This window comes from Mercenaria mercenaria, chromosome 3 (genome assembly GCF_021730395.1).
Source record: "Mercenaria mercenaria strain notata chromosome 3, MADL_Memer_1, whole genome shotgun sequence".
NCBI classification, from domain to species: Eukaryota; Metazoa; Mollusca; class Bivalvia; order Venerida; family Veneridae; genus Mercenaria; species Mercenaria mercenaria.
In genome coordinates, this window is record NC_069363.1 from 50,555,682 (window position 1) to 50,580,943 (window position 25,262).

General features: G+C 35.2%; 1 protein-coding gene across 2 annotated transcripts; it reads left to right on the plus strand.

Moving 5' to 3' along the window:
* Positions 1-564: 564 nt before the first annotated feature.
* Positions 565-20,841, plus strand: LOC123524882 (threonylcarbamoyladenosine tRNA methylthiotransferase-like). 2 transcript variants are annotated; one of them, XM_045303468.2, is made up of 14 exons: positions 565-623; positions 6,718-6,888; positions 7,616-7,717; positions 9,133-9,296; positions 10,462-10,528; positions 11,470-11,590; positions 11,798-11,901; positions 13,104-13,270; positions 14,555-14,700; positions 16,095-16,275; positions 17,054-17,116; positions 17,652-17,735; positions 18,416-18,583; positions 20,453-20,841. In XM_045303468.2, exons 2-14 carry the CDS (start codon positions 6,723-6,725, stop codon positions 20,564-20,566), a joined length of 1,647 nt encoding a protein of 548 aa, XP_045159403.2. In that variant the 5' UTR covers positions 565-623; positions 6,718-6,722; the 3' UTR covers positions 20,567-20,841. The 2 variants fall into 2 exon arrangements, with proteins under 2 accessions (XP_045159403.2, XP_045159402.2); XM_045303467.2 differs by having other exon boundaries at positions 592-679.
* The last annotated feature ends 4,421 nt before the right edge of the window (positions 20,842-25,262 follow it).

Genomic DNA, 25,262 nt, shown 5'->3' on the forward strand with positions numbered 1-25,262 from the left:
AGTTATAAGGGAAGTGAAATATTGCGACTTGCGACATGTAAGACTGTCCGTGCCCAAAATGTTCGAATCTAAGTGTACCCTGCTACCCTGTTAGAGGCCTAACTAAACTTAATGAACCAGCGTGGGAGCCATCTGGTCTAGTCGCGTAATGGCTGCCAGGTATTTGAACACTAATTTTTCACTTGGCATGGCAACAGAGGTCTAAATTAAAGCTAGTTTATGTTTAAATTTCATTGTGGATGTATTTGTGACATTTTGGTAGGAAAAATGTGAGAGTAGGTTGTATTTGGTGAATTGTAGTATGAGTAGTACTTCCAGGTCACAGCAGTGTGATTTTGATGTCAGTTTACAGTAAGCAAATGTGACCTGAGAAATCTCTCTTAGAAGATACATGACCCCTACTTTTCTCTTCATTTTATATCAGTTTTATCATAACTCTTTAAAATGAGGTAAGGATTTGTTCCCTGAAATGGGTCTAGCTATGTTTGGCTCTTTAAAAAATGTCAGTTTTATATAGAATATATAGGGAAAACTATTTAACTGGTTGTGACCTTAGACAAGGACGGTACAGTACAGGATATATTGCAGCCAGAAGACAACAACAACATCACGCACAACATCCGGTATTGTGTCATTATTTTTTTTATTAGAAATATCCGCATTTCTAGGGCAAATAATGGTAAGAAATAATTTTTTATTACAATGTTTTGCGTTTGTCTTTATGACTGGTTAAAATCAGCTTCTTTTGCTATAGAGAAAAGTGTTTAAATTTCATGTCGCGAAAATACATGACTGGTGAGTGTAAATACAGGTCACAATAGCCTAAATAGTTTTCCTTATATATTCTATATAAAACTGACCTTTTTCAAAAGGCTACCAAACATAGCTAGACCCATTTCAGAGAACAAATCCTTACCTCACTTTAAAGAGTTATGATAAAACTGATACAAAATGAAGAGAAAAGTAGGGGTCATGGATCTTCTAAGAGAGATTTCTCTGGTCACATTTACTTACTGTAAACTGACATCAAAATCACACTGCTGTGACCTGGAAGTACTACTCATACTAAAATTGAGCTTGACTTCACCAAATACAACCTGCTCTCCCATTTTTCCTACCAAAATGTCAACAAATTATACATCCACAGTGAAATTTAAGCAAAAACTAGCCTCAATTTAGACCTCTGTTGCCATGCCAAGTGAAAAATTAGTGTTCAAATACCTGGCAGCCATTACGCGACTAGACCAGATGGCTCCCACGCTGGTTCCTTTAGTTTAGTTAGGCCTACAGATTTGGTGCACCTGTGATATATTACAGACTCCGGTATATACCGGATTAACTAAATTTGAAAGAAAATATCTTAAAAGTATATATTTTGTAACCATGGTGATACTAACCCTAACCTCTAGTCAGTATATTATGCATTTGATACTCTAAATGCGTGCGGACATGCAAAAAAATGAGTAATTTTGCCGTGCGCTCCAATGGATAATTATTCCGCGCAGGCGCAGAACGGCTGCACCAACTCTGCAATGAGAAACATTCTACGAAATTCAGATCCCATTCGGAATTTTCCAAGCCCGAAAACCAATTTCACTAGCCCAAACTTTAACACCATAAAATATTTTTTTTTTTTTTGCACCATAAAAATTTTGTTTTACCGACATCTGTGCATGTTTGAAGGAATAATAAAGGCATTATGCTGCCATGTTTTCAAACAATCTTTACACTGAATACTCCAGTCCACATCATCGTCGAAGTCCCCATCATCGGACAATTCACTCCATGAGTCTGAGTCTTAGCCGAACGAAATCTAATTCTAACCTTAAAGCAAAATTCAAGTCGTCTGATTTTTAAGAATACCATCCGCTATGATTACCACTCCTCGTACTGTTAACAATTTACAAGATGTCAAAATGAGTGTCAGATGCACATACACACACAGGGTGATAGCATAATTAAAGCTCCGCCTACTTCAGGTACTTGTGAGATTTTCGCGTGAAGTGTGAAAGCGAATCAAATTATCCGCTACACCAGAGGTGATTGTATTCAGTCAAATAGTGCTGCAGTTACGTCTGACACTTTGCGTTTGATTGTCAACATGTGCAAGTGCAAAAAAATACAATGTAATATAAAGAAATTGTTGATTAACCATGTGATTAATTGGAGTTGTAGACACAATTATTTGGTATCCACCATGTCCATGTTAAAAGAACGACATTGTAAGGCCACGCCAAATTAAAAAGTTGTTCACCTGATTTGCCGCTCATATATTTTCAGAAACACAAAAAAAATATTCCTTATTTGTTTTTTGGCTTTCGCTCGCCCCATTGAAAAAATTCAAGGCAAAATTTTTTGGTGGGCTACTTTTTACAGACGTAACAGAGTACAAATGCTTATTTAATTAAAGTCTCAGATTGTTTTAAAATGGACTTTTATCACAATAAATACATTTCGTCTATAATATATGAAGACACTTATATTTACTTGCATCAAAGTTATTTCCCCTTAATGCAGTTAGGCCATTTTCTTCCAATGTTTACCAAATTTAGTTACTACAAAAACTGGACCTATTTCATTGAAAATTAGATGAAAAACACACACAAATTTATTTGATAACATCAATCTACATTATTTTGGTAAGGGTAAATACATATTGATGCATGTCACTTCCCTGCTTTCTGTTTTTCATGTCAAAATGATCAACATTTTACACAAGAGTGGGTTGGGTAAGGAATTTACATAATGAATTGTGTTCAGACCAATTTAGATCTTCAATTTTTTCAGTCCTCAAGTAGAGTAATGTAAATTCACGTTAATCTCCATAACAGACATTAATTGAGACTGTTTCAACAAATTTTATCCGTTACTTAAGAAGGTTTAAAGTAAAAACAAGCATATGCTCAACTTTTCTCAGTGCTTGATTCTGAATTAGATCTTTTCCAGTAAAAGAGGCATAATAGTCAATAGCTTTGAAAGTAACAGGGATATTTGACGTTAGATAAAACTTTAACTAAAACATTCTAAGTTAAAAAGCGGCATATTAAACTCTGTCAAAATTCAAATCAGAGTTAAGGACACTGTTTCTCCTCGTGTAGACTTTGATAGAAAATAACTATTTCAAGTTTAAATGGTAACAGAGATATTTGACTTTATCAGAAACTTTGAAAGTCAGAAAAATGCTACATTTTGATAGTGCTCAGTAAATATTCAAGTCACATATCTATTTCATGACTATGGTTTGAGGTTATGCATTGTTGTATATAACATGTTTTCAACAGCATTTTCAAACTCATACATTATTTTATTACCTTTTTCCACTAGTTTGCTTTGTTGTGCATCTGCAGGTCAAAATATACCTAAACCAGCAACATGTACCCATGTTTTCTCAATCCCTTGTGAATTATTTCTTATGTAAAAGGGCTGTAATTCTATTTTTTATAAGTTAATCAAGAGCCAAAACAAGACAAATATATTAATTTCTTCGCTCTTTGCTCGCTCCTTATTTTCTCAAAAACAAATATTTAAATTATTTTTACGCTCGCCGCCTCAATTTTTTCACAAAAAAACCAATGAACAACTTCTCAATTTGGTGTGGCCTAAAGTATTAACTACATATAATTGATTTTCACTGATAAATTGATTTGAATATGTATTTATTAGGTCAATAATTCAATAAGCGTTCCTCAATCTTGACCATGCGTGATGCATTCTTGAACAGTAAGTGTTTATTAATGAAGATCGTATGAAATGACGATGCTATACATGTTTGATTAGCATGTTTTTAGCTCACCTGTCACATAGTGACAGGGTGAGCTTTTGTGATCACCCTTCGTCCGTCCACAATTTTTTTGTGAACAAGAAAGAGACCACATTTTGCAAGCAATTTTGATCAAACTTGTACAAAACATGTATTGGCATGATATCTCAGTTCCTTTCAAAAACTGGCCAGATCCCATCATGGGTTCTAGAGTTATTGCCCCTTAAAGGGCCAGAATTTGCTATTTTTGTGCGTCAACAATTTCTTGTCTGCACGATAGAGGTTTCATTTATGATTTTATTTTAACCAAACTTGCACACAACTTGTATCACCATAAGATCACGGTTCCTTTCTTGAACTGGCCAGATCCCATTATGGGTTACAGAGTTATGGCCCCGAAAAGGGCCAAAATTAGCTATTTTGACCTTGTCTGCACAATAGCGGCTTCATTTATGACTTTATTTTAACCAAACTGGCACATAACTTGTATTACCATAAGATCTCATTTCCTTTCTTGAACTGGCGAGATTCCATTATGGGTTCCAGAGTGATGGCCCCAGAAAGGGCCAGAATTAGCTATTTTGACCTTGTCTGCACAATAGCAGCTTCATTTATGATTTGAATTCAATCAAACTTGCACAATACTTGTGTCATAATAAGATCTTGGTTCCTTTCTTGAACCGGCCAGATCCCATAATGGGTTCCAGAGTTATGGCCCCTGAAAGGGCCAAAATTAGCTATTTTGACCTTGTCTGCACAATAGCAGCTTCATTTATGATTTGATTTTAACTAAACTTGCACACAAGTTCTATCACCACAAGATCTTGCTTCCTTTCTTCAACTGGCCAGATTCCTTCATGGGTTCCAGAGTTATGGCCCCTTAAATATCCAAAATTTGCTATTTTGGCTTTTGCAGCCATATAGAGACTTCATTTATAGCTTTTTTTTATACAAACTTCCAAAATATCTTCAACAACAATAAATCTTGGATTCCATAACAAATCAGATCCAATCGTAGGTTCCAGAGTTATTTTATATCTGATTACCTCCCCTGATTGTAATCAAAATGGATTTATATCAGTAAGTCCTTATAGGACTTATTTGAAATTTCATTATTGTTATTAGTTGGACTGAGACAATCAGGGTAGATAACTATGGACTGATTTTATGTCAAATTATCTCCCTTTATTTCAATTTAAAATTGCTATATCTCCATAACTAATGAAGATACTGATCTGAAATTTCATTTATGTCAACAGATTTATTTGGCAGATCCTTCTTTTGTTCACTTACAATATGTATTTTTAGCTCATCTGATTTTTTGAAAAAAAATGATGAGTTATTGTCATCACTTGAGCGGTTGTCGGCGTCGGCGTCGGCGTCTGCGTCGGCGTTGCCTGGTTAAGTTTTATGTTTAGGTCAGCTTTTCTCCTAAACTATCAAAGCTATTGCTTTGAAACTTGGAATACTTGTTCACCATCATAAGCTGACCCTGTATAGCAAGAAACATAACTCCATCTTGCTTTTTGCAAGATTTATGGCCCCTTTTGTACTTAGAAAATATCAGATTTCTTGGTTAAGTTTTATGTTTCGGTCAACTTTTCTCCCAAACTGTCAAAGCTATTGCTTTGAAACTTGGAATACTTGTTCACCATCATAAGCTGACCCTGTACAGCAAGAAACATAACTCCATCTTGCTTTTTGCAAGATTTATTGCCCCTTTTGGACTTAGAAAATCAGTTTTCTTGGTTAAGTTTTATGTTTAGGTCAGCTTTTATCCTAAACTATCAAAGGTATTGCTTTAAAACTTGCAACACTTGTTCACCATCATAAGTTGACCCTGTACAGCAAGAAACATAACTCCATCCTGCTTTTTGCAAGATTTATGGCCCCTTTTGGACTTAGAAAATATCAGATTTCTTGGTTAAGTTTTATGTTTAGGTCAACTTTTTTTCATAAACTATCAAAGCTATTGCTTTGAAACTTGCAACACTTGTTCACCATCATAAGCTGACCCTGTACAGCAAGCAGCGTAACTCCATCCTGATTTTTGCAATAATTATTGCCCCTTTTGGACTTAGAAAATCATTTTCTTGGTTGAGTATTATGTTTAAGTCAACTTTTCTCATAAACTATCAAAGCTATTGCTTTAAAACTTGCAACAGTTTTTCACCATCATAAGTGGACACTGTACATCAAGAAACATAACTCTATCCTGCTTTTTGCAAGAATGATGGCCCTTTTTAGACTTAGAAAATCATGGGTAGGACAATATTTCTATTACACAAAAAAAATCAGATGAGCGTCAGCACCCGCAAGGCGGTGCTCTTGTTTTTAATTACTTTCCTTTTACGTTACTATAAATAGCTTATTTTTAGTAACTTTTTTACTATTGGCCGTACAGAAAAACCGAGACCACTTTTCTGTGGTACAACATGGATGGTACCTCCAATTTTTAGGTGTATTTTGACATATCTATACCTTGTAAGAATTGTTTTTCCTTTTTGGTTAAATTTCTTCCCTTAGTTGTTCCTGTCCTTTGGATTTAGATATTTTTTCTGAGGACCTTCTTGTCCTCATGTGCAATGATAACAGGTGAGCGATATAGGGCCATCATGGCCCTCTTGTTTTAAATCACATTAGGAAAAAATGGTAGCCTATTCAATTTCAGTCAGTATCTTTTTGGTAAACACCCCTTTTAATATTTCATGGTACTGTCCAAATTGAAAGATGGGCCAGTTCATTATAGAAATCTAGCAGGGTAAGGGCTAACTCGGGTACCTGCTTGTGACTGAAATAATGTGAAGAAGGGCACCCAGGGTCTTCCACTGCCATTGTAAGGTGGAAAGTCACCATGCCACCTAAAATTGTGTTTGTCTGACATAAAACACAACAAAACAAAAAACTAACTTAAGTTCATGTACATTATAAATGAATTATCAACATTAATTTTGCAGTAAGAATGCCCCTCCACGGAGACTTACCTCTGGATGATATTGAAGATATTGTCACTGGTGAGACAGAGACAGACATACGAGCTGGGAACAAGAAACATGTTGTACCTCGAGCCAGGAAACACAAGACACAAGATAGAACAGAGCAGGTAGATGCTGATAGTATTATACCAGGTATGATAACTTGTAAACTGGAAATTCTTGTTTAATTTAGTTTAAATTTTAAAAGGGTTTAGTGCAGATTGGGTGTTAGTGTGGATTATTTTGATCACTTTTTATCCAAAGGGGTTGATTTTTTTTTTGGTTCTTTTTCATTCAGTATCATTACTGATAAATGCAAGTTTAGTTGAGCTTACATGTAAAACAAACACATTTTATTTTATTTCATGTTTTGACTATATTTACCCATTTTATAGTTTTTTTTATGAGTGAGAAATATGTTTAATATTTTTCACTGTGCAAATTCCACATAATACTATATTTCACTCTTATACTGATTAACTGAAAAACTTGTAATAAAATGAATTATCACCAATACATAGTCAAATGTCAAACAAATTATAAATGAGCCGTGCCATGAGAAAACCAACATAGTGGGTTTGCGACCAGCATGGATCCAGACCAGCCTGCGCATCCGCGCAGTCTGGTCAGGCTCCATGCTGTTCGCTTTTAAAGCCTATTGGTATTGGAGAAACTGTTAGCGAACAGCATGGATCCTTACCAGACTGCGCGGATGCGCAGGCTGGTCTGGATCCTTGCTGGTCGCATACCCACTATGTTGGTTTTGTCATGCCACGGCTCAAATTTGTTTCGAAGATAAGACAGGATAAAAACTTCAATTATTAAATAAAATTTCACATACCCAGGTACTTGTACATTATAATTTATATGTTTTATACAGGAACACAGAAAATATTTGTGAAAACCTGGGGCTGTTCTCATAACAATTCCGATTCCGAGTACATGGCAGGACAACTAGCAGCATTTGGATACAATATTGTTGGTAGGTGACCTTCATTTTACAACATAAGTGTTCAGTGACCATTCGGATCTTTAAGGAGGTAATTCACAGTGTTTATCCAAACTCATTTTAGCAATCCTTGGGCTTAGTATGGATTTTAATTTTCTTCCTGTATAAGAAAATATGACTGAAACCAAATTGCATACAAAGTTGTTTGCATTTCATTTCATTTTCATGGGTAGAAGTTGCTACTTTTAACACAGATTAAATTAAACCGTTAACTATAGTTTTATGTAGCATGGTAAGATGTAATAAATATTACCTGTTTCAAAGCGTTTATAGTAGTTTTTTTCTGCAAATTTAATAATTTCATAAACTGGAAGTCATGAGGTAATGTCATTTAACAAGATAACATAGAATAAAGTCTGAACCAAGAATACAGAAAGGGAGGTCATCCTACTTATAAATGTCATCCTGTGTGTACAGTTATAAATTTGAAAACATTATGTTTAAAGATAGAAAAATGATAATAGAAATGTTTTTATGGGAAATAATTCCAAGTAATGCGTTAGATGAAATTTGTTGATCTCTCAGATCCTGAGCAAATATCTCAAAAACCAAGTATGCAGAGCTATGTATTTTATTGACCATATAAAGGTAAATATGTTGATGTACAAGTTTGGACAGTTTCTTTAAAGACTACACTGCAAAAAAAAATTATGTTTGCAAAAATGGCATCAAAATAATATTCCCATACACTCCCATTAAGAAAACTAAGCATGTGGTCAAAATCTTTTAAATCAGTTTAGCAAAGAAACAGCAAGCATGCAACTCTTATCTTTTATAGTTGCCAAATTTTCTTCCTTTTTTTGAAATTTGAAAATTGGGGTTTTATCAAATTCTCCATTACAGAAAAGAATGATCCAAATGTACAGAACTACCTTAAGCCAGGTACACTTCGTGCTGGCTACTGCAATATTTTGCTTTTCAGCAATAAATTTGCCAAAACCTAACTCACCAGTACATTGTATCTCTATTAAGTTGTATGATACAAAATACTTACATAACATCTTTCAGTGGTTGTAAGATTAGAGGCATATTCAAAGTATGGTCAAGTTTATTTTATTAAGCATGAAAGCCATTGGCCCATACATACACTATACACATTGACACAATAATACAATATTTTACAGTATGTTTACAAGTTGTGGTCATTTTATAATGTGTCTAATGAACTGATGTGTTAATACAGTGTATACCTTCTTATAGAGAACACCATGAGAAGACTGAAATTTGTTTGTTGTACAAAGGTTGTTCCTCTGGAGAGGTTAATTTACTATGAATTACTTCAAGCTAAGGAAAATATCAGACTGTAAGTAGGTATTTGCTCCTGCGTTGTACACATACGTGCTATTTAAGGTTTTACTGTAGTTCACATATGACTTGAAACATTTAAGATGACAAGAAGACGGCAGACCTGTGGTTGTTAAACAGTTGCACCGTGAAAAGTCCAGCAGAGGACCACTTTAGGAATGAGATCAAACTTGCTAAAGAACTGGAGAAGTATATAGTGATAGCAGGATGTGTACCACAGGGACAACCAAAGGGAGACTACATGCAGGTATTTAGTCTGCATATGTTATCAAACAATATTGCTTTGCACCTGTTGGATGCGTTGGTCCTTTGCTAGAGCAAACAGGTTCCACCCAATAACTTGCGAACCATGTGACCCAGAATATTCAGTGTTGGTAGCATGATTTGGCATATGGAGTAGATGACCTCTATCGGTTTGAGTGTCAGTAGGTCAAAGGTGAAAACCACAGGGTACTGAACCTTGAAAACAGTTTCTGCTCAATGATTTGAGACCCAATTGACCCAGAACCTTCAAACTTGATAGCATGTTTGGACTTATGAAATAGATGACCCAAATTGGTTTTGGGATCAGTAAGTCAATGGTCAAGGTCACTGGGGCCTAAACCTTTAAAACTGTTTACACTCAATAACTTGAGAACCACTTGACCAAGAACCTTCCTACTTGATAGCATGATTGGGCTTATGAAGTACATGACTCCTTCAGCTTTGTGGTCAGTAAGTCAAAGGTCTAAGTCACAGAGAGATGAACATTTATAGATACTACTATATGCTTTATAAATTAACACCCAGGCTATAGAAGGCATGTAAGCACAAGAAACGTATACCTTGAATTCTTTGGATTTTGCTGTGTTTGTTGAGATAAGTACTAATATATATATGTATGTATGTAAAATTATAAGGAACTAGATATGACAATTAAAAATTAAAACATTGTATTTTAAAACATCTTGCAATATCATACAGAGAATAGGAATAACCTTAGAATGCAGTGTAATTTGGAAATGATACATGGATAGAATATCTTGACTTCTAACCCGGAATCTGTAGGGTTTGAATCCCTTTAATAGATAATTAAAATAAAGAGTCATATTCTCAGTATTCCCTGTCTTGGGCACAGGCTCTGATTTGAAAACCAGGAAACAGTTATCAAGCATAGTCTCTGCAATCAATGTAAAGCAAGTGATTCTGCTGCCTTTGTGACAGTGCACACCAAGATCAGCCTGCACAGATGTGCAGGCTGATCATGGTCTGCACTGTTTGCTATTCAGTCAGTATATTTTCAGTGAACACCCCTTTGAATAATAAAGGTAATTGCCCAAATTGAATGATGGACCAGTTCATTTTAGAGATTAGTGGGCTAAAGGTTAAACTAATCAAGTGTATTATGTCAAATGTTTGAAACTGTATTTCAGGGCTTGAGTGTAGTTGGTGTACAGCAGATTGACAGGGTCGTAGAGGTTGTAGAGGAAACATTAAAAGGTAAGTTTGGACAGTCAAACCTATTTTACATATGCATGTTTAATTACTGGTCACTTAATTTACAATAGAATTTACATACAGGTTGTAGGTTGTTAATTGAACGTATGTAATTCATTCAGTGTGAATGTATATGAGCCGTGCCATGGGAAAACCAACATAGTGGCTTTGTGACCAGCATGGATCCAGACCAGCCTGCGTATTTGCGCAGTCTGGTCAGGATCCATGCTGTTCACTAAGGGTTTCTCTAATTGCAAAATACTTTGAAAGCGAACAGCATGGATCCTGACCAGACTGTGCGGATGCGCAGGCTGGTCTGGATCCATGCTGGTCGCAAACCCACTATATTGGTTTTCTCATGGCGCGGCTCATATGTATTATGAAACAGATGAGCTTTGTACCAAGAAAGGAGCAAGTCTTGCTTGACGTAATATTGCGTGCCTACAGTCAGGTTCTAAATAAGCAGTGGAACCGCAAAACTTTTACCTGTTAGAGGTAATTATGGTACAGTGAACCATCAGTTATACAGGCCAAGCAGATCTTTTCAACAAAATGATTTAAAAGCACTTTTTGTGTATTGTAAATGGTATGGTTTACATTATTATGTACATCTGCAAGGAATCGTGTTGGAATATGTACACAAACAAAATTTGGAGGGAATTTTTTTTCAAAAATTGGGAAAAAAGGCATACTTTTTGAAGAACGGAATGGGGTCAAATTTCAGCCCCATTAATTGTCTATAAAACATAGTAGCTACATTATGTAGAACAAGACTTAAAACTTGGCAGTAATATTTAGAAACATTGAAAATACTACCAAAGCTGCTGGTAATATGTTCAAGGCTAGAAATCACTGAAATGGTAGGTGCTGTTGAATGCTGTGTAAAATGACCAAAAATGTGTAGATAGATGAAATAACAAAACATGAAATTTTTATTTTTGCAGGACATAGTGTTAGAATGTTGGGTCAAAAGAAGGAATCTGGGAAGAAAGTGGGTGGAGCATCGCTTAACCTGCCAAAAATAAGGAAAAACCCACTCATCGAAATTATAGCGATCAATACAGGGTAAAGAAAGTATATATATTTGATATTTATAGTGCTGAACTTCTGATAAATAAATTTCAATTCTGTGTACATTTATGCAGTTTCAGTTGAAATTGTTTAAGATGGTATGAAAAATTTCACAGCTTTAGTCTTGTCTTCAGAGGATAATATGATTAAAATGATTCATTCCTGACATGTTCTTTCAGTTTGAAAATTATTTGATTTCAGTTGTTTGAACCAGTGTACGTACTGTAAAACAAAGCATGCTCGAGGAGAACTAGGCAGTTATCTTCCTGAGGAAATTGTTGCAAGGGCAAAACAATCGTTTGAAGGTAATGAATATGTAGAAAAAGCCAATTTTGTCAAAAGAAATGTGTTGGTATTGGTGAAAAATGACGTATATTTACCAGTCTGCCATATTAATCTTCAAAGTCAGATAGATTTTCGTCTATTCAGTCTCATAGATACCAATAGAAAGTCAGATTTTCTTTCTTTTAGAATTTACTCACATCTAGAAACTTACAGTAGTTATTATATCTTATGGTTTTATTGACCTTTACCCGGCTAAATTTCTAAAATGGACTGGTCCATCATTGATTTTGGACAATACCATTTATCATTCGAAGGGGTGTTCGCTGAAAATTTACTGACTGAATAGCAAACAGTGAAGACCATGATCAGCCTGCACGGATATGCAGGCTGATCTTGGTCTGTTCTGGTGGCGAAGGCAGAATCACTTGCTGTCAGCAGGCTGAAGGTTAAGATGTCCTATGCTCATCTGTAGATTCCAAAATAATTAACGCTATAATAGAACACCTCACAGTGGGACCGGTGGTCTTGTAGTTAAGGAGTTGGCTGCTCAGTCCAAACGTTGTACATTTGAGGGCCACTTGGGCTACAACTACACCTTTTAAGGCCATGACTGGCTTTTCTAGGAAACAGGCTTGAGAGTAGTTTAAAATAAGCTTAAAAATTCTTCACAATCAAGCTAAAATGAATTAGTATTAACTATGTATTTGATTTATTTAAAGTGGAATAATATGCATTTTTCAAGTAAAAATCCAGCTAAAATAGATGTGTGTAAAAAGTGGAGGAAATTATAGCTTTTAACCCAATATTATACTAAACTCTTCCTTTTACCAGTACGAAATGATAAGTTTCCAAATATGACTTTTCTTATTTTCACCGGAGCAGTCATTTTGAGAAAAGTCAAACTGCATGCAGGAGTTTCTTCCCTTCAACTTCAGAAATCTCTACCTTTAGGTAAAGGAGATTACTGCATAGAAGATTGAAGAAAAGAACTATTATTTTATTTGTCCGATTTCTTTATTTCTAAAGCATCAGCTTCATATACTTATGCGGCATTATTGTTGATTTAACACATTTAAATACAAAGCAGCCGAAAAGTGCCTTTATAAAACATTTACCAAAAACACACTATGTGCAGTAAGACGTGCAGTAAGACGTGCATAATCAATGCCACTTTAAGTTTTAATACAGAATTAATCATTACAAATAACTTTCTAAACTTCAGAGGGTGTTGTAGAAATATGGTTGACTTCAGAAGATCTTGGAGCCTATGGTCACGACATAGGCGTGACATTACCTCAGTTACTATGGCAGCTGGTTGAGGTGATCCCTGAAGGGGCCAGAATGAGGCTTGGGATGACGAATCCCCCATATATTCTTGAACATCTTCCTGTAAGTGGAATATTTCAGTTTTATGAACTTTATTGCATGAGATCTAGCTTCTTCATTTAAAAGATGTAAAAGTGATATATGTTTAGTTTCAGTCTAGGAAAGTACTCTTTTTTACATTCCAGGAAATAGCCAAAAATTCTAAACCATACCAGTGCAAGGCTCATTAAATATTTTGAAAGGAACTTGTCCTGCAGGATGAGCTGCTTAGAATTTTCATTTTCCCTGCCACAATTTGTACTCGTCCTGAAATTTACGAAAGAAAAACAAGTTTATTTCAAAGTCTTTTAAAAACAGTATTATACTGGAATCTTTTTTATGGACATTCAAGCATCTAGCTAATGTACCATAGTGGTGCCGTTCATATTTTAGAGTTGTGAACAACAAATAAACTTTTGTTTTAGATTTTTTAGCTTTCTGGCATCTGCATGTCTCCATTTTAACTGGATTTATTAACCAGGAACCAGGTTTTCGTTGAAAACCTAAGTTATTAGATTGGGGTATGTCGTTGGTCGGGCGGGCGGTGGCGGCGGCGGCGGCGTCAAACTGGTGTTTCCGGTCAATAACTTTTGTTTCGGTAAAGATATTTGAATAAAACTTGGTATGTATGTAGCTTATATCAAGACAAAGGCTGGGATTGATTTTGGGGTTTCTGGGGTCAAGCTCAAGGTCACTGTTACTTAAAATAGAAAAAGTATTTCCGGTCAATAACTTCACTTAGGAATGAGCTATCATGATGAAACTTGGTGTATAGAAAACTTATATAAAGTTGTAGCTTGGGATTGATTTTGGGGTTTCTGGGATCAAGGTCAAAGTCATTGTTACTAAAAATAGGGTTAGGGTTAGGGTTGTGCTTTAAACTGGTGCACTGTGATTCAGTATACTTTTTATTCTTATGTTGTAGCTTGGGATTGATTTTGGGGTTTCTGGGATCAAGGTCAAGGTCATTGTTACTAAAAATAGGGTTAGGGTTAGGGTTGTGCTTTAAAGTTAGGGTTAGGGTTAGGGTTGTGCTTTAAAGTGGTGCACTGTGATTCAGTATACTTTTTTATTCTTATGAAAAGTGTTGAAAACCTGGTTTCGTGGCATTGCCGCATTTCTTGTTACATTTTTGGTTAAAAATTGTACTCGTTCTGCAGGACAAGTACTACAGCAAGTTTCATTTGCGGAGGGTGGATTTCTACTCGTATTTATGAGCGAACAAGTGGATTGGTCAAGCCCTGAAATGTATACTCTTTCCTCCATGTTCTTGTACAGTAAACCTCAGATAGTGTTCTTACATTTCAGGAAATAGCCAAAATTTTAAATCACCCCCGTGTATACTCGTTCCTCCATGTACCCGTACAGTCAGCATCAGACAGTGTTTTAATGGATATGAAAAGAGAATATTGTGAGGCAGACTTCAGACATGTTGTAGACTTCCTGAAAGAACAGTCAGTATTTTTATAGTCTGCTGTCTTTCCCTCAAATTGGTTATCTCAAAACTTGTACAGGAACTCAAAATACAAATAAAATTTCTCCTGGATATTACTTAAACTACATGTTTGTTATCCGTTTAAAGAAGTTATTTTACTTTTGAAAAAGAAGTTCTCTGTTTTGTATGGAATATATAATGTCAGTACAAAACAAAAAATATTTCCAAACACAGTATATTTTTCCTACTTCTTCTCAACAAGTTGGTATATACATTATGATTCACAATGGTCTTATTAAGTTTGAAATTCTACAGTAAAAATTCACTTGTTAGGAAGAAACCATTAAAGCATATGAGTTATTCAGAGTATATATTGATTCACTATTTGTAGGTCTGTTTGAGAGAATGACCTCAGTTTTCTTGCTTGTTGTCCATTTGGTATATATATATATAGTACAAAGCAACATGGATTATAAACTTATATTGATGTTATACTAAATAGTTCAAGGATTAATCAAAGTAAAAATGATGTGTCATTGATTTTAGCAATTACCTAAAGACAAGCAAGCAAATTAACCAGATTAGACTTTAATCTTGATTGACTTGAATTTGTTGGTTATGATATATTAACGCTTACCATGCTGGACATGTTTGATTCTGCCTTTGCGACCAGTGCAGATCATGATCAGTCTGCACATCCATGCAGTCTGATCATGATCTGCACTGTTTGCCATTCAGTCAATATCTTTTTGGTATGCATCTCTTTTAATAATTCATGGTATTGTCCAAATTGAGAGATGGACAAGTTCATTATAGAAACTGAGTAGGGTAAAGGTTAGATAACTAAATTTATTTTACAATAGATGAAGTACTTTGTTTTATCAGTGAGATATAATCCATATCACTCATTGCATATCACTCACTGTAAATGATATAGCTTTGCCGATATACTTGTACATTGTGTATAAATTTTTAATTATTTGCTTATAACAGGATGAAAATTGTAGTCGCACTTTGTTCTCTATAGTATATTTCTCGATTCAAATTATTTTACTTAATGAGAATTTCATAATGTTGTGCAAAAAGAAATAAAATAAAATGTAACTTTGTCGTGTGCGTCTTTCTAACGTCACAACACGTCTGACGTCATGTTCGTTTACGCGCGTCTGTTTCCCGCGCTGCGATTAAAAATTGTTGCAAAATGCATATCTCAACATAATTAAGCATAAAATAAAAAGAAAATTTGTTTGTTTTTCATGAATATAGAATATCTCACCTCAAAGTGAGAAATTTTCACATTTTCACTCGCGCTCAGTGAGATATATTCCATATTCACTCAAAACAAACAAATATCCTCTATGTGTTACATGTACCTAGTAAATAAATTTTTATATGAGGTCTGTGTTGTTTCAGTGTTCCAAATGTTACTGTAGCAACAGATTTGATATGTGGGTTTCCAACAGAAACAGAAGCAGATTTTGAGGAAACAATGCAGCTAGTCAGAGACTATAAATTCCCGAGTTTATTTATCAACCAGTTTTTCCCTCGCCCTGGAACACCAGCAGCAAATATGCCTCGGATACCACCACCCGAGGTAAGATTGTTTTATTGTTTGTAAGTGGTGGGTTAGGGATGGAGCTTAAAAATACTGATATGGATCCCCACAGGGAGGGTATTTTAAGAAGTGCTTGACCATTACTTATCAAGCTAAAAGACAAGTGCTGGTCAGGAGTCCAAAGAACACCTAATCCAAAAACAGTTTTGCATGTACTTCATGTAATGGAAATGAAATTCATAATTTCAATTAATGTGTTGTTTTCCATACTGTAGATATAAATAAGTATTGAAGCACATATTTATTATGTCTCCCACACCACTGTGGTGGGAGACATATTGATTTACTCCTGTCTGTGTGTGTGTGTGTGTGTCTGTCACAAATCTTGTCCACGCTCTTAAGTCGAACAGTTCTCATCCGATCTTCACCAAACTTGAACAAAATGTGTTTGCCAATAAGTCCTCAGCCATGTTCGATAACTAGCCAAATCGGCCCAGGCACTTCGGAATTATGGCCCTTGAATTACAGAAAATACTGATGCCAGTGTTACAGGTCTTGGTGCATGGTTGACTCATATACATAATGAAAGGCCATTTACTCCAAAACTTACTCCAAAACTATCAAATAATGAAAGGTATATTTTCTGTGAGTAAACAGTATATAAAGACAGACTTATTCAGATGGTTAGGCAGTTGTGGGAGACATGTGCTTTTCTCAAAAGCAGCTCTAGTTTTATTTTAATGTACTGATGCCTTTCAAACTGATTATTTTGTTTACAAAATGTACATGAATATAGGTAATCATTTCTCTATTACAGGTAAAGAAAAGAACAAAGAGGGTGTCTGAGCTGTTTCAATCATATCACCCCTACACACACAAGGTAAATGCTAAAGTTGGATTATAATACAAATTTTAACACTATAAAATAAAGAAAAATATTAATGTTTGTGTTGCACTATCCTCACATATCTTACATAAACTGATTCGACTACACTTTATGATATTATGTCAGTTAAGTTTGGTTAGTGCCATAGCATGCTGTTCTTAGACCGTATACTAAATTCACTACTTAAATTCAAATAATGAAAAAGTCTTGTTTATAATGTAATATTAACAGCTACATTTTGAGGCATCAAGTGTATACTAAGGCCTTCCAGACTCTACTCAGTTGGAAGAGTGGTATATCAAGCATTTAATTTAAGGCAACAACAATGTGTATGTTACCAGAAAAATTAGAAATTGTTGCTTGAGAAAAATGTTACATATATGGAAACTATATTTGATATAACTGCTCTATAAAATGTTCTGTTTAAACCCTGAAAGTTTTTCCAGTTTCCAGTAGTATGTATCATTGATGGTTACTGACAGTGAAGCATATGCCTGTATATATGATAACAATCCACTTACATTTTCAGCTTGGTGAGACACAAGAAGTCTTGGTCACAGAAATATCTCATGACAAACAATATTATGTAGGCCATAACAAGTCTTATGATCAGGTAAGGTGAGCAGTGTTTCACGTAGGTCACAACATATTAATTTTTTATCAGGTAGGGCAAACAGTATCTTTTATAGGGCATACCAGATCTTGTGTTCAGATAAGGGAACAGTAGTTTACATAGGTCATAACAAGTCTTTTATGATTAGGTAAGGTGAATAGTATTTTACCTTGGCTGTAAATCTTATGATCATGTAAGGCAAACTGTGTTTTACATTGGCTATAATAAATCTTACAATCACGTAAGGTGAACATTGGTTTACATAGGCCATAAATTATTTGGTGATCAGGTAATGTGAATGGTGTTTTATGTAGGCCATAAGAAGTCATAATCATGTAAGGTGAACACTGTTTTATGTATTTCAAAGCCAAATTAAGTCATAATTGGGTAAACAGTGGTGGGTTAATGTGCAAATGAATCAGGGACAAGTCAATAATTTAAGTGCACTTTCCTCTCACTACAGGAATTGCCAAAAGTGTTACCAGAGGTGACTATGGATAAACTTAGATGCAGAGACAGTAGATTAGCATTTCTACCTTAGTATCTTGCTGTATCTGAAACAGTGTTAAGAGCTTCAGTTTTCTCACTGAACAGTGGCTTGAATGTTTCCTTATGACTGCAGTCATTGCAACTAAACACTTGAAAACAAAAACAAAATAACTTTGTATTACATTAAATAGGTGCTGGTTCCTAAAGATGAGAATTTGATGGGGAAGTTAGTTACTGTGGAGATTACGGAGACAGGCAAACATTTTATGAAATGTAGACTAGTGAAAGATGGAGAAGTGAAACGACCTGTATCAGTGCCACCTCCACTACCTAAAGGTCAGGTCTCAGGATTTAAACAGGTACTATTAAAGAAAAAATGTTTGTATGTACTGGTGTTGCATGAGAAGGTGTTGTTGTGATGCTATAGATGCTCGAACCCACAACCATTTGGTTGACCGGCTAAAACCATAACCACCAGACCGACACTCACCATCTCTGACTTAACATTAGTTGCAAGAAATAGAACTGCGTGAATTGTAAATTCATTTTGAAATTAATCTTTGTTGTAAAAAAAATGAAAACATTGAGCTGTTTAATTGGTAGGGATCACCCATATTTTTTCTTGTTATAACATCTGCAGAATAGGACTGGTGCCAGTGCACAGAAGGATGGGTGCACCAACTTAACCTAAGAGATTATGCACATGCTGTGACAGGAAACAGAATTGCATTTACAGTATGCTTGTATAAAATGTGGAAAAAGCTTAATAATTAAATGAGAATTTATCAATAAGTATTTATTTATTAGCTCATCTGATTTTTTGAGAGAAAAAAAGATGAGTATTTGTCATCACATGATCGGAGTCGGCGTTGGCGTTGCCTGGTTAAGTTTTATGTTTAGGTCAACTTTTCTCCTAAACTATCAAAGGTATTGCTTTGAAACTTGCAACACTTGTTCACCATCAATAGCTGACTCTGTACAGCAAGAAACATAACTCCCTCCTGCTTTTTGCAAGAATTATGGCCCCTTTTGGACTTAGAAAATATTAGATTTCTTGGTTAAGTTTTATGTTTAGGTCAGCTTTTCTCCTAAACTATCAAAGTTATTGCTTTGAAACTTGCAACACTTGTTCACCATCAATAGCTGACTCTGTACAGCAAGAAACATAACTCCATCCTGCTTTTTATAAGAATTATGGCCCATTTTGGACTTAGAAAAAATCAGATTTCTAGGTTAAGTTTTATGTTTAGGTCAACTTTTCTCCTTAACAGTCAAAGCTATTGCTTTAAAACTTGGAGCAGTTATTCCCCATTAAAAGCTGACTCTGTACAACAAGTACCATAACTCTACATTGCTTTTTGCAAGAATTATGGCCCTTTTTGGACTTAGAAAATCATGGTAGGACAGTATGTAGAGACAAAATAATCAGATGAGTGTCTGCACCTGCAAGGCGGTGCTCTTGTTTTTAGATTTGTTTTAATTATGCATTTCAGTCTTGCATTTTGGTACCGAGCATGCATATTTAAAATATTGTTTTAACAGCATGTGATCTCTTTGTTAAGACACATTTTCTGTCATGTTAAAACATCCCATGAAAATGACAGTATCACCAATTTAATACTAGAATGCTGAAAAAAATCCTCTATTATTGAAATTCCTACACAGAACAGTAAGGACTGCAGTGATATAATTAAGGTTTGAGATGAGAGGTAAACTCTTCAGAAGTAAATCTTTGTGTACATTATAAATGTAAAAGCTCATACGTATTAGAAGTCTTCTGGCATGCACAGTAGAAACAACCAATTAGATCCCAGGTTTTGGCTGATGCTCTCTGTGACAATTTAACCAGCATTATATTTATTTAACTGTTCATTTGCTACTTCTGTTTCATGTAGGGAAGGTGTGCCTTCATTTCAAAGAACAAGAGCAAAATTGTAAACATGTAAGCCCTGTCTCGTTAACTTGATAAGGTGTGTGCATGAATACCTACCAAGAAGTGACATATTTGGCCACTGATACCTTGTAATGATTTGGCATACAAAAACATTTCATGTGTTGAACTTGATTTATGTTTGAAACTTGTTTTTTTTCTGGAAGTGGTATGGAACAAGTCACTACTATTACATTGCTGAAAAGCTGTTTACAAATGGCGTTTAACAATTATCAACCAGATAAACAATTTTATCTAGAGATAATGCTAAATCACAGTATTTGTTTCCCATTTTCAGACTGATGTCGTGATTAACAGTAAAGGTATCTGGTTCTTCGTGATTTCCATGATTGTGATGTTTATAGCAGTGGTGTGGCGGGTGTACGGACTCGTTAAACAGTTTGTTACATGAACTTGACATCATGGTGATAGTGTGTGGACTGAAAATAAAGCTTCTTGATGGAAATATAATCTGTGATTGCCTCGATGGATATGGGAATAATTTCAGAAAAAGCCATATTGCATGCCAGATTGGAGGTTCCTGTGTTTTCACCAGTACAGAAATACAGGGCTCTTATACCATGGGACATTATGCAGGATTTTCCATGCAACTCAAATGAATTTATGAAGGAATGTGTGAATTCATATGCAGATTAAGGAATAAAGTCCTCCAAAGAAACAAATTTATTTTATAGAATCGCTTCTTTTATTTGTAGAATAAGGTATGAAAGGATAAAGAGTTAATCACTGATAGTAAATGCTGCTGGAATTATCTGGCTGTCAGATTACTGTTTCAGCAGAAACTCGACAGAGCCTCGCTACTGCTTGTACAGTTGCCCTGGAGCCTGATAGTCCCATCTACACTTAAAAGCAATTTAAGATTCTTACGGTCCACTTTGAGTGATTCATAAAATAGTTGAGGATTTTAATCATGAAAGCAAATTAAATATTTAATGTTATGATTGAATAAATGTGCTATTGTTAAATGGAGGTGATAACAGTAGGTAGAGGGTAACATTACCAACTAAGAGATTGCCAGTTAACTTTCAGGTGAAATAGTGTTTTAGAAGCAGATGAAAGTGTATTGGAATAAATTCTTTCTTCAGCTTTTCTTCATGCCAGGAAGTTTCACTCAGAGGGAATTTGTCAGTGATGGTTTGGTTAATTTTCCACAGTCAAGCTCATTACCACTAGACCACCTGCCCACATAGTTAAACTAGATTAAAAGTAGTTCCAATGCCTATCAATCTGTTGATATAAAAGCAAACTACATTAAATTACTATAACATGTTAGAAAAACTTAGAACTTGTCAAAATGGTGGTAAGTGAGGAAGCCATCCAGCTGGCTTATGGAAGGTGGCTGGTTCTACCCAGTTGCCTGTTCATGATGAAATAATGCACGGAGGGGCACCTGTGGTCTTCCTCCACCATTAAAGATGGAAAGTCGCCATATGACCTTTAATTGTGTCTTTGCCATGCTTAACCCAACAAAATAAACTCATTGAAGGGAAGTCAGGGAATTTTACTTTTGGATTTCTTTTGGATTTGCCACCCTGTAGGTAAAAGATCATAATACATACCAGTATGTTAGAAAATCTGGATTAACTTTAAAATCAGAAGAATGGGGAATTGTTTTGTTCATACAGATGTTTAAAAATAATTAAGTTTAATAGCTCCTAAAGCTGGAAGAGAAAACAAACATGAAGTTTACGATTGTCTTATAATTCAGAACACTTTTTAGTCTACTCAACAATTACTTCAGCCATTTGATTTTGGCGCATGATGTGAGAAAAGGCTGTATGACTGAAGTTGTTTGTCCTCTGTTGGAAATTGGAAGTGTCTTGTAGAAATGGTATGAATTCAGGAGCACTGGGTGGATAAACTGATCCCATTTATTGTACTGGAATACTTTTGAAAATTGTTTAAAATGAAAAGAAAACAAAAATTTAAAATATTCACAATTTATGTAGTGCCTTGTGCTTTAGTATGCTGATAACTTCAGAACTTTTTAACAAATTTAATACTGAAATACTTCCTGATTTTAATGCAATATGAGTTTTTAATTATAAGTTTCGTTTAAGGTAATATTACCGCACCCCCCCCCCCCCCCCCCCCCCCCCCCATCACGTTGTTGGCTCAAATTTCGTGCCTGGTACATACCTTCTAAACCTCTTCAAGAATATTCATGAAACTTTGGTGGATTGATGATCTCATCAACTGGTACGCAGAACCAATGTTCCAATTATATCAACAATGTTTAAGGTCATTACTGAAGGTCAAACATTTGAGCCTTAGGTTCCTGTTGGGTCTATATCTTTTTAAATCCTTGAAGGGTACCATATATAATTGGAAATTTGATGGCATCAAAAGTTAAGCATGGTTTAAGAAACCCAGACAGCACTCAACTGACTAATACATCATGATGGTGATGCATATTCAATATATGTGTTTGTTACAATAAAGTTGTTACAACAGCTACATGTATATTGAAGTGGACATAAATAAAGGATGCAATTTCAATTTTGTAGTTTCTGTTCTTTTTATTTCCATTGTTTCCAATCTCCAGATAAAATTGTAATTTTAGGTAAAGAGCATTTTGTTAATAAGATATGGAAGGTAATGCCCAGTCTGTGGAAAAAATATTAAAGCACAGAAGTAAAGGTAAAGGTAAATTTTATTTATTGTCGCTTTGTGAAACGAATAATATCAGCTCTTTTGAACGAACCTATTTTAAGAAGAGTTAAAACATTTTATACCATACCCCCAACAATTTGCCGGTACCCATTTACAGCTTGGTCGATTGAGGCAATTGTGATAAAGTGCCTTGCCTAAGGACACGCCACAATGGGAGTAGCCAGGATTTGAACCTGGGGCCTTCACCTCTGTAGGAAAGCATCTTAGCCCTCTCTACCACTGCGTCCACTTACTAAAGGACGTGAATTTTAGTGCAAGTCATTTTAATTTTCTACATTTTATAGGCTTCATAAATGAGAGGAGTACGTGTTGAAATTGATTTTTGTTAACTTTAAAAAGGTGATATATAGATATATAGTTAATAAAAGCAATTGCAGTAAAAGCTGAACTGAGATGTAGAAAGTCATTCAAAACAGGAATGAGTCATCCATTAGCATCTTTTGCAGGGGGTATTATAAACCCCTCTGTGAAACTAGAAAGGTTATCGTAATCCCATTTTGGAAGGTATTAAGGCTATCATAATCCAAATCATTAAATTTACGTATTGAAGGGATAAAGTTCAGTTACTTGTTGGGTTACTAAGGTATGTTCTTAGAATATATCACTTACTAAAGAAACGAACATGGTAATCATTTTCAAACATGGTAGGGCCTTATTTGTAGCTCACCTGTCACATAGTGACAAGGTGAGCTTTTGTGATCACCCTTCGTCCGTCGTCTGTGCGTCCGTCCGTCAACAATTTCTTGTCTGCACGATAGTGGTTTCATTTATGATTTTATTTTAACCAAACTTGCACACAACTTGTATCACATTAAGATCTCGGTTCCTTTCTTGAACTGGCCAGATCCCATTATGGGTTCCAGAGTTATGGCCCCTGAAAGGGCCAAAATTAGCTATTTTGACCTTGTCTGCACAATAGCAGCTTTATTTATGATTTGATTTTAACCAAACTTGCACACAACTTGTATCACCATAAGATCTTGGTTCCTTTCTTGAACTGGCCAGATTCCATTATGGGTTCCAGAGGTATGGCCCCTGAAAGGGCCAAAATTAGCTATTTTGACCTTGTCTGCACAATAGCAACTTCATTTATGATTTTATTTTAACCAAACTTGCACACAACTTGTATCACCATAAGATCTCGATTCCTTTCTTGAACTGGCCAGATCCTATTATGTGTTCTAGAGTGATGGCCCCTGAAAGGGCCAGAATTAGCTATTTTGACCTTGTCTGCACTATAGCAACTTCATTTATGATTTTATTTTAACCAAACTTGCACACAACTTGTATTACCATAAGATCTCAGTTCCGTTCTTGAACTGGCCAGATCCCGTCATGTGTTCCAGAGTGATGGCCCCTGAAAGGGCCAGAATTAGCTATTTTGACATTGTCTGCACAACAGCAGCTTCATTTATGATTTGAATTGAATCAAACTTGCACAAAACTTGTGTCACCATAAGATCTCGATTCCTTTTTTGAATTGGCCATATCCCATAATGGGTTCCAGAGTTATGGCCCCTGAAAGGGCCAAAATTAGCTATTTTGACCTTGTCTGCACAATAGCAGCTTCATTCATGATTTGATTTTAACCAAACTTGCACACAATTTGTATCACCACAAGACCTTGGTGCATTTCTTTAACTGGCCAGATTCCTTCATGGGTTCCAGAGTTATGGCCCCTTAATAGTCCAAAATTTGCTATTTTGGCTGTTGCAGCCATAAGAGACTTCATTTATGGTTTGATTTGATACAAACTTCCAAAATATCTTCAACAACAATAAATCTTGGATTCCATGATGAATCTGTCAGATCCAATCGTAGGTTCCAGAGTTATTTTATATCTGATTACCTCCCCTGATTGTAATCAAAATGGATTTATATCAGTAAGTACTTATAGGATTTATTTGAAATTTCATTATTGTCATTAGTTGAACTGAGACAATCAGGGTAGATAACTATGGACTGATTTTATTTCAAATTACCTCCCTTTATTTCAAATTAAAATGGGTACATCTCCATAACTAATGAAGATACTGATCTGAAAATTCATTCATGTCAACAGATGGACTCGGACAACCAATGAAGATACATATTGACTGAATTTATGACAAATTACCTCCCTTTATTTTTTATCTAAATGAATACACCTTAGCAGCTTCTAATGAGATTGGTTTGAAACGATCATATCATTTTAAGCAATGGTACTCAGGTGAGCGATACAGGGCCATCATGGCCCTCTTGTTGTATTTTCTGTCTGTTCTGTCTGTGGAAGACAACTGGTCATGTGACAGAAGGTAGGCTGACAGAACTGGGTTGCAATTTTCTTGCTTAGAAAACAGATATTTAACATTGAAACTATTTATAAAACCATCATTTAAATTTCAGAAATTGCTCTTAATTTTCTGTGGAATAGT

Excerpts from the sequence above, each read along its gene's own strand:
- LOC123524882 (XM_045303468.2), top strand. The coding sequence starts at position 6,723 with ATGCCCCTCCACGGAGACTTACCTCTGGATGATATTGAAGATATTGTC. Across the intron at positions 11,902-13,103 it reads GGCAAAACAATCGTTTGAAG|AGGGTGTTGTAGAAATATGG; the intron begins GTAATGAATATG and ends TCTAAACTTCAG. Across the intron at positions 13,271-14,554 it reads ATATTCTTGAACATCTTCCT|GAAATAGCCAAAATTTTAAA; the intron begins GTAAGTGGAATA and ends CTTACATTTCAG.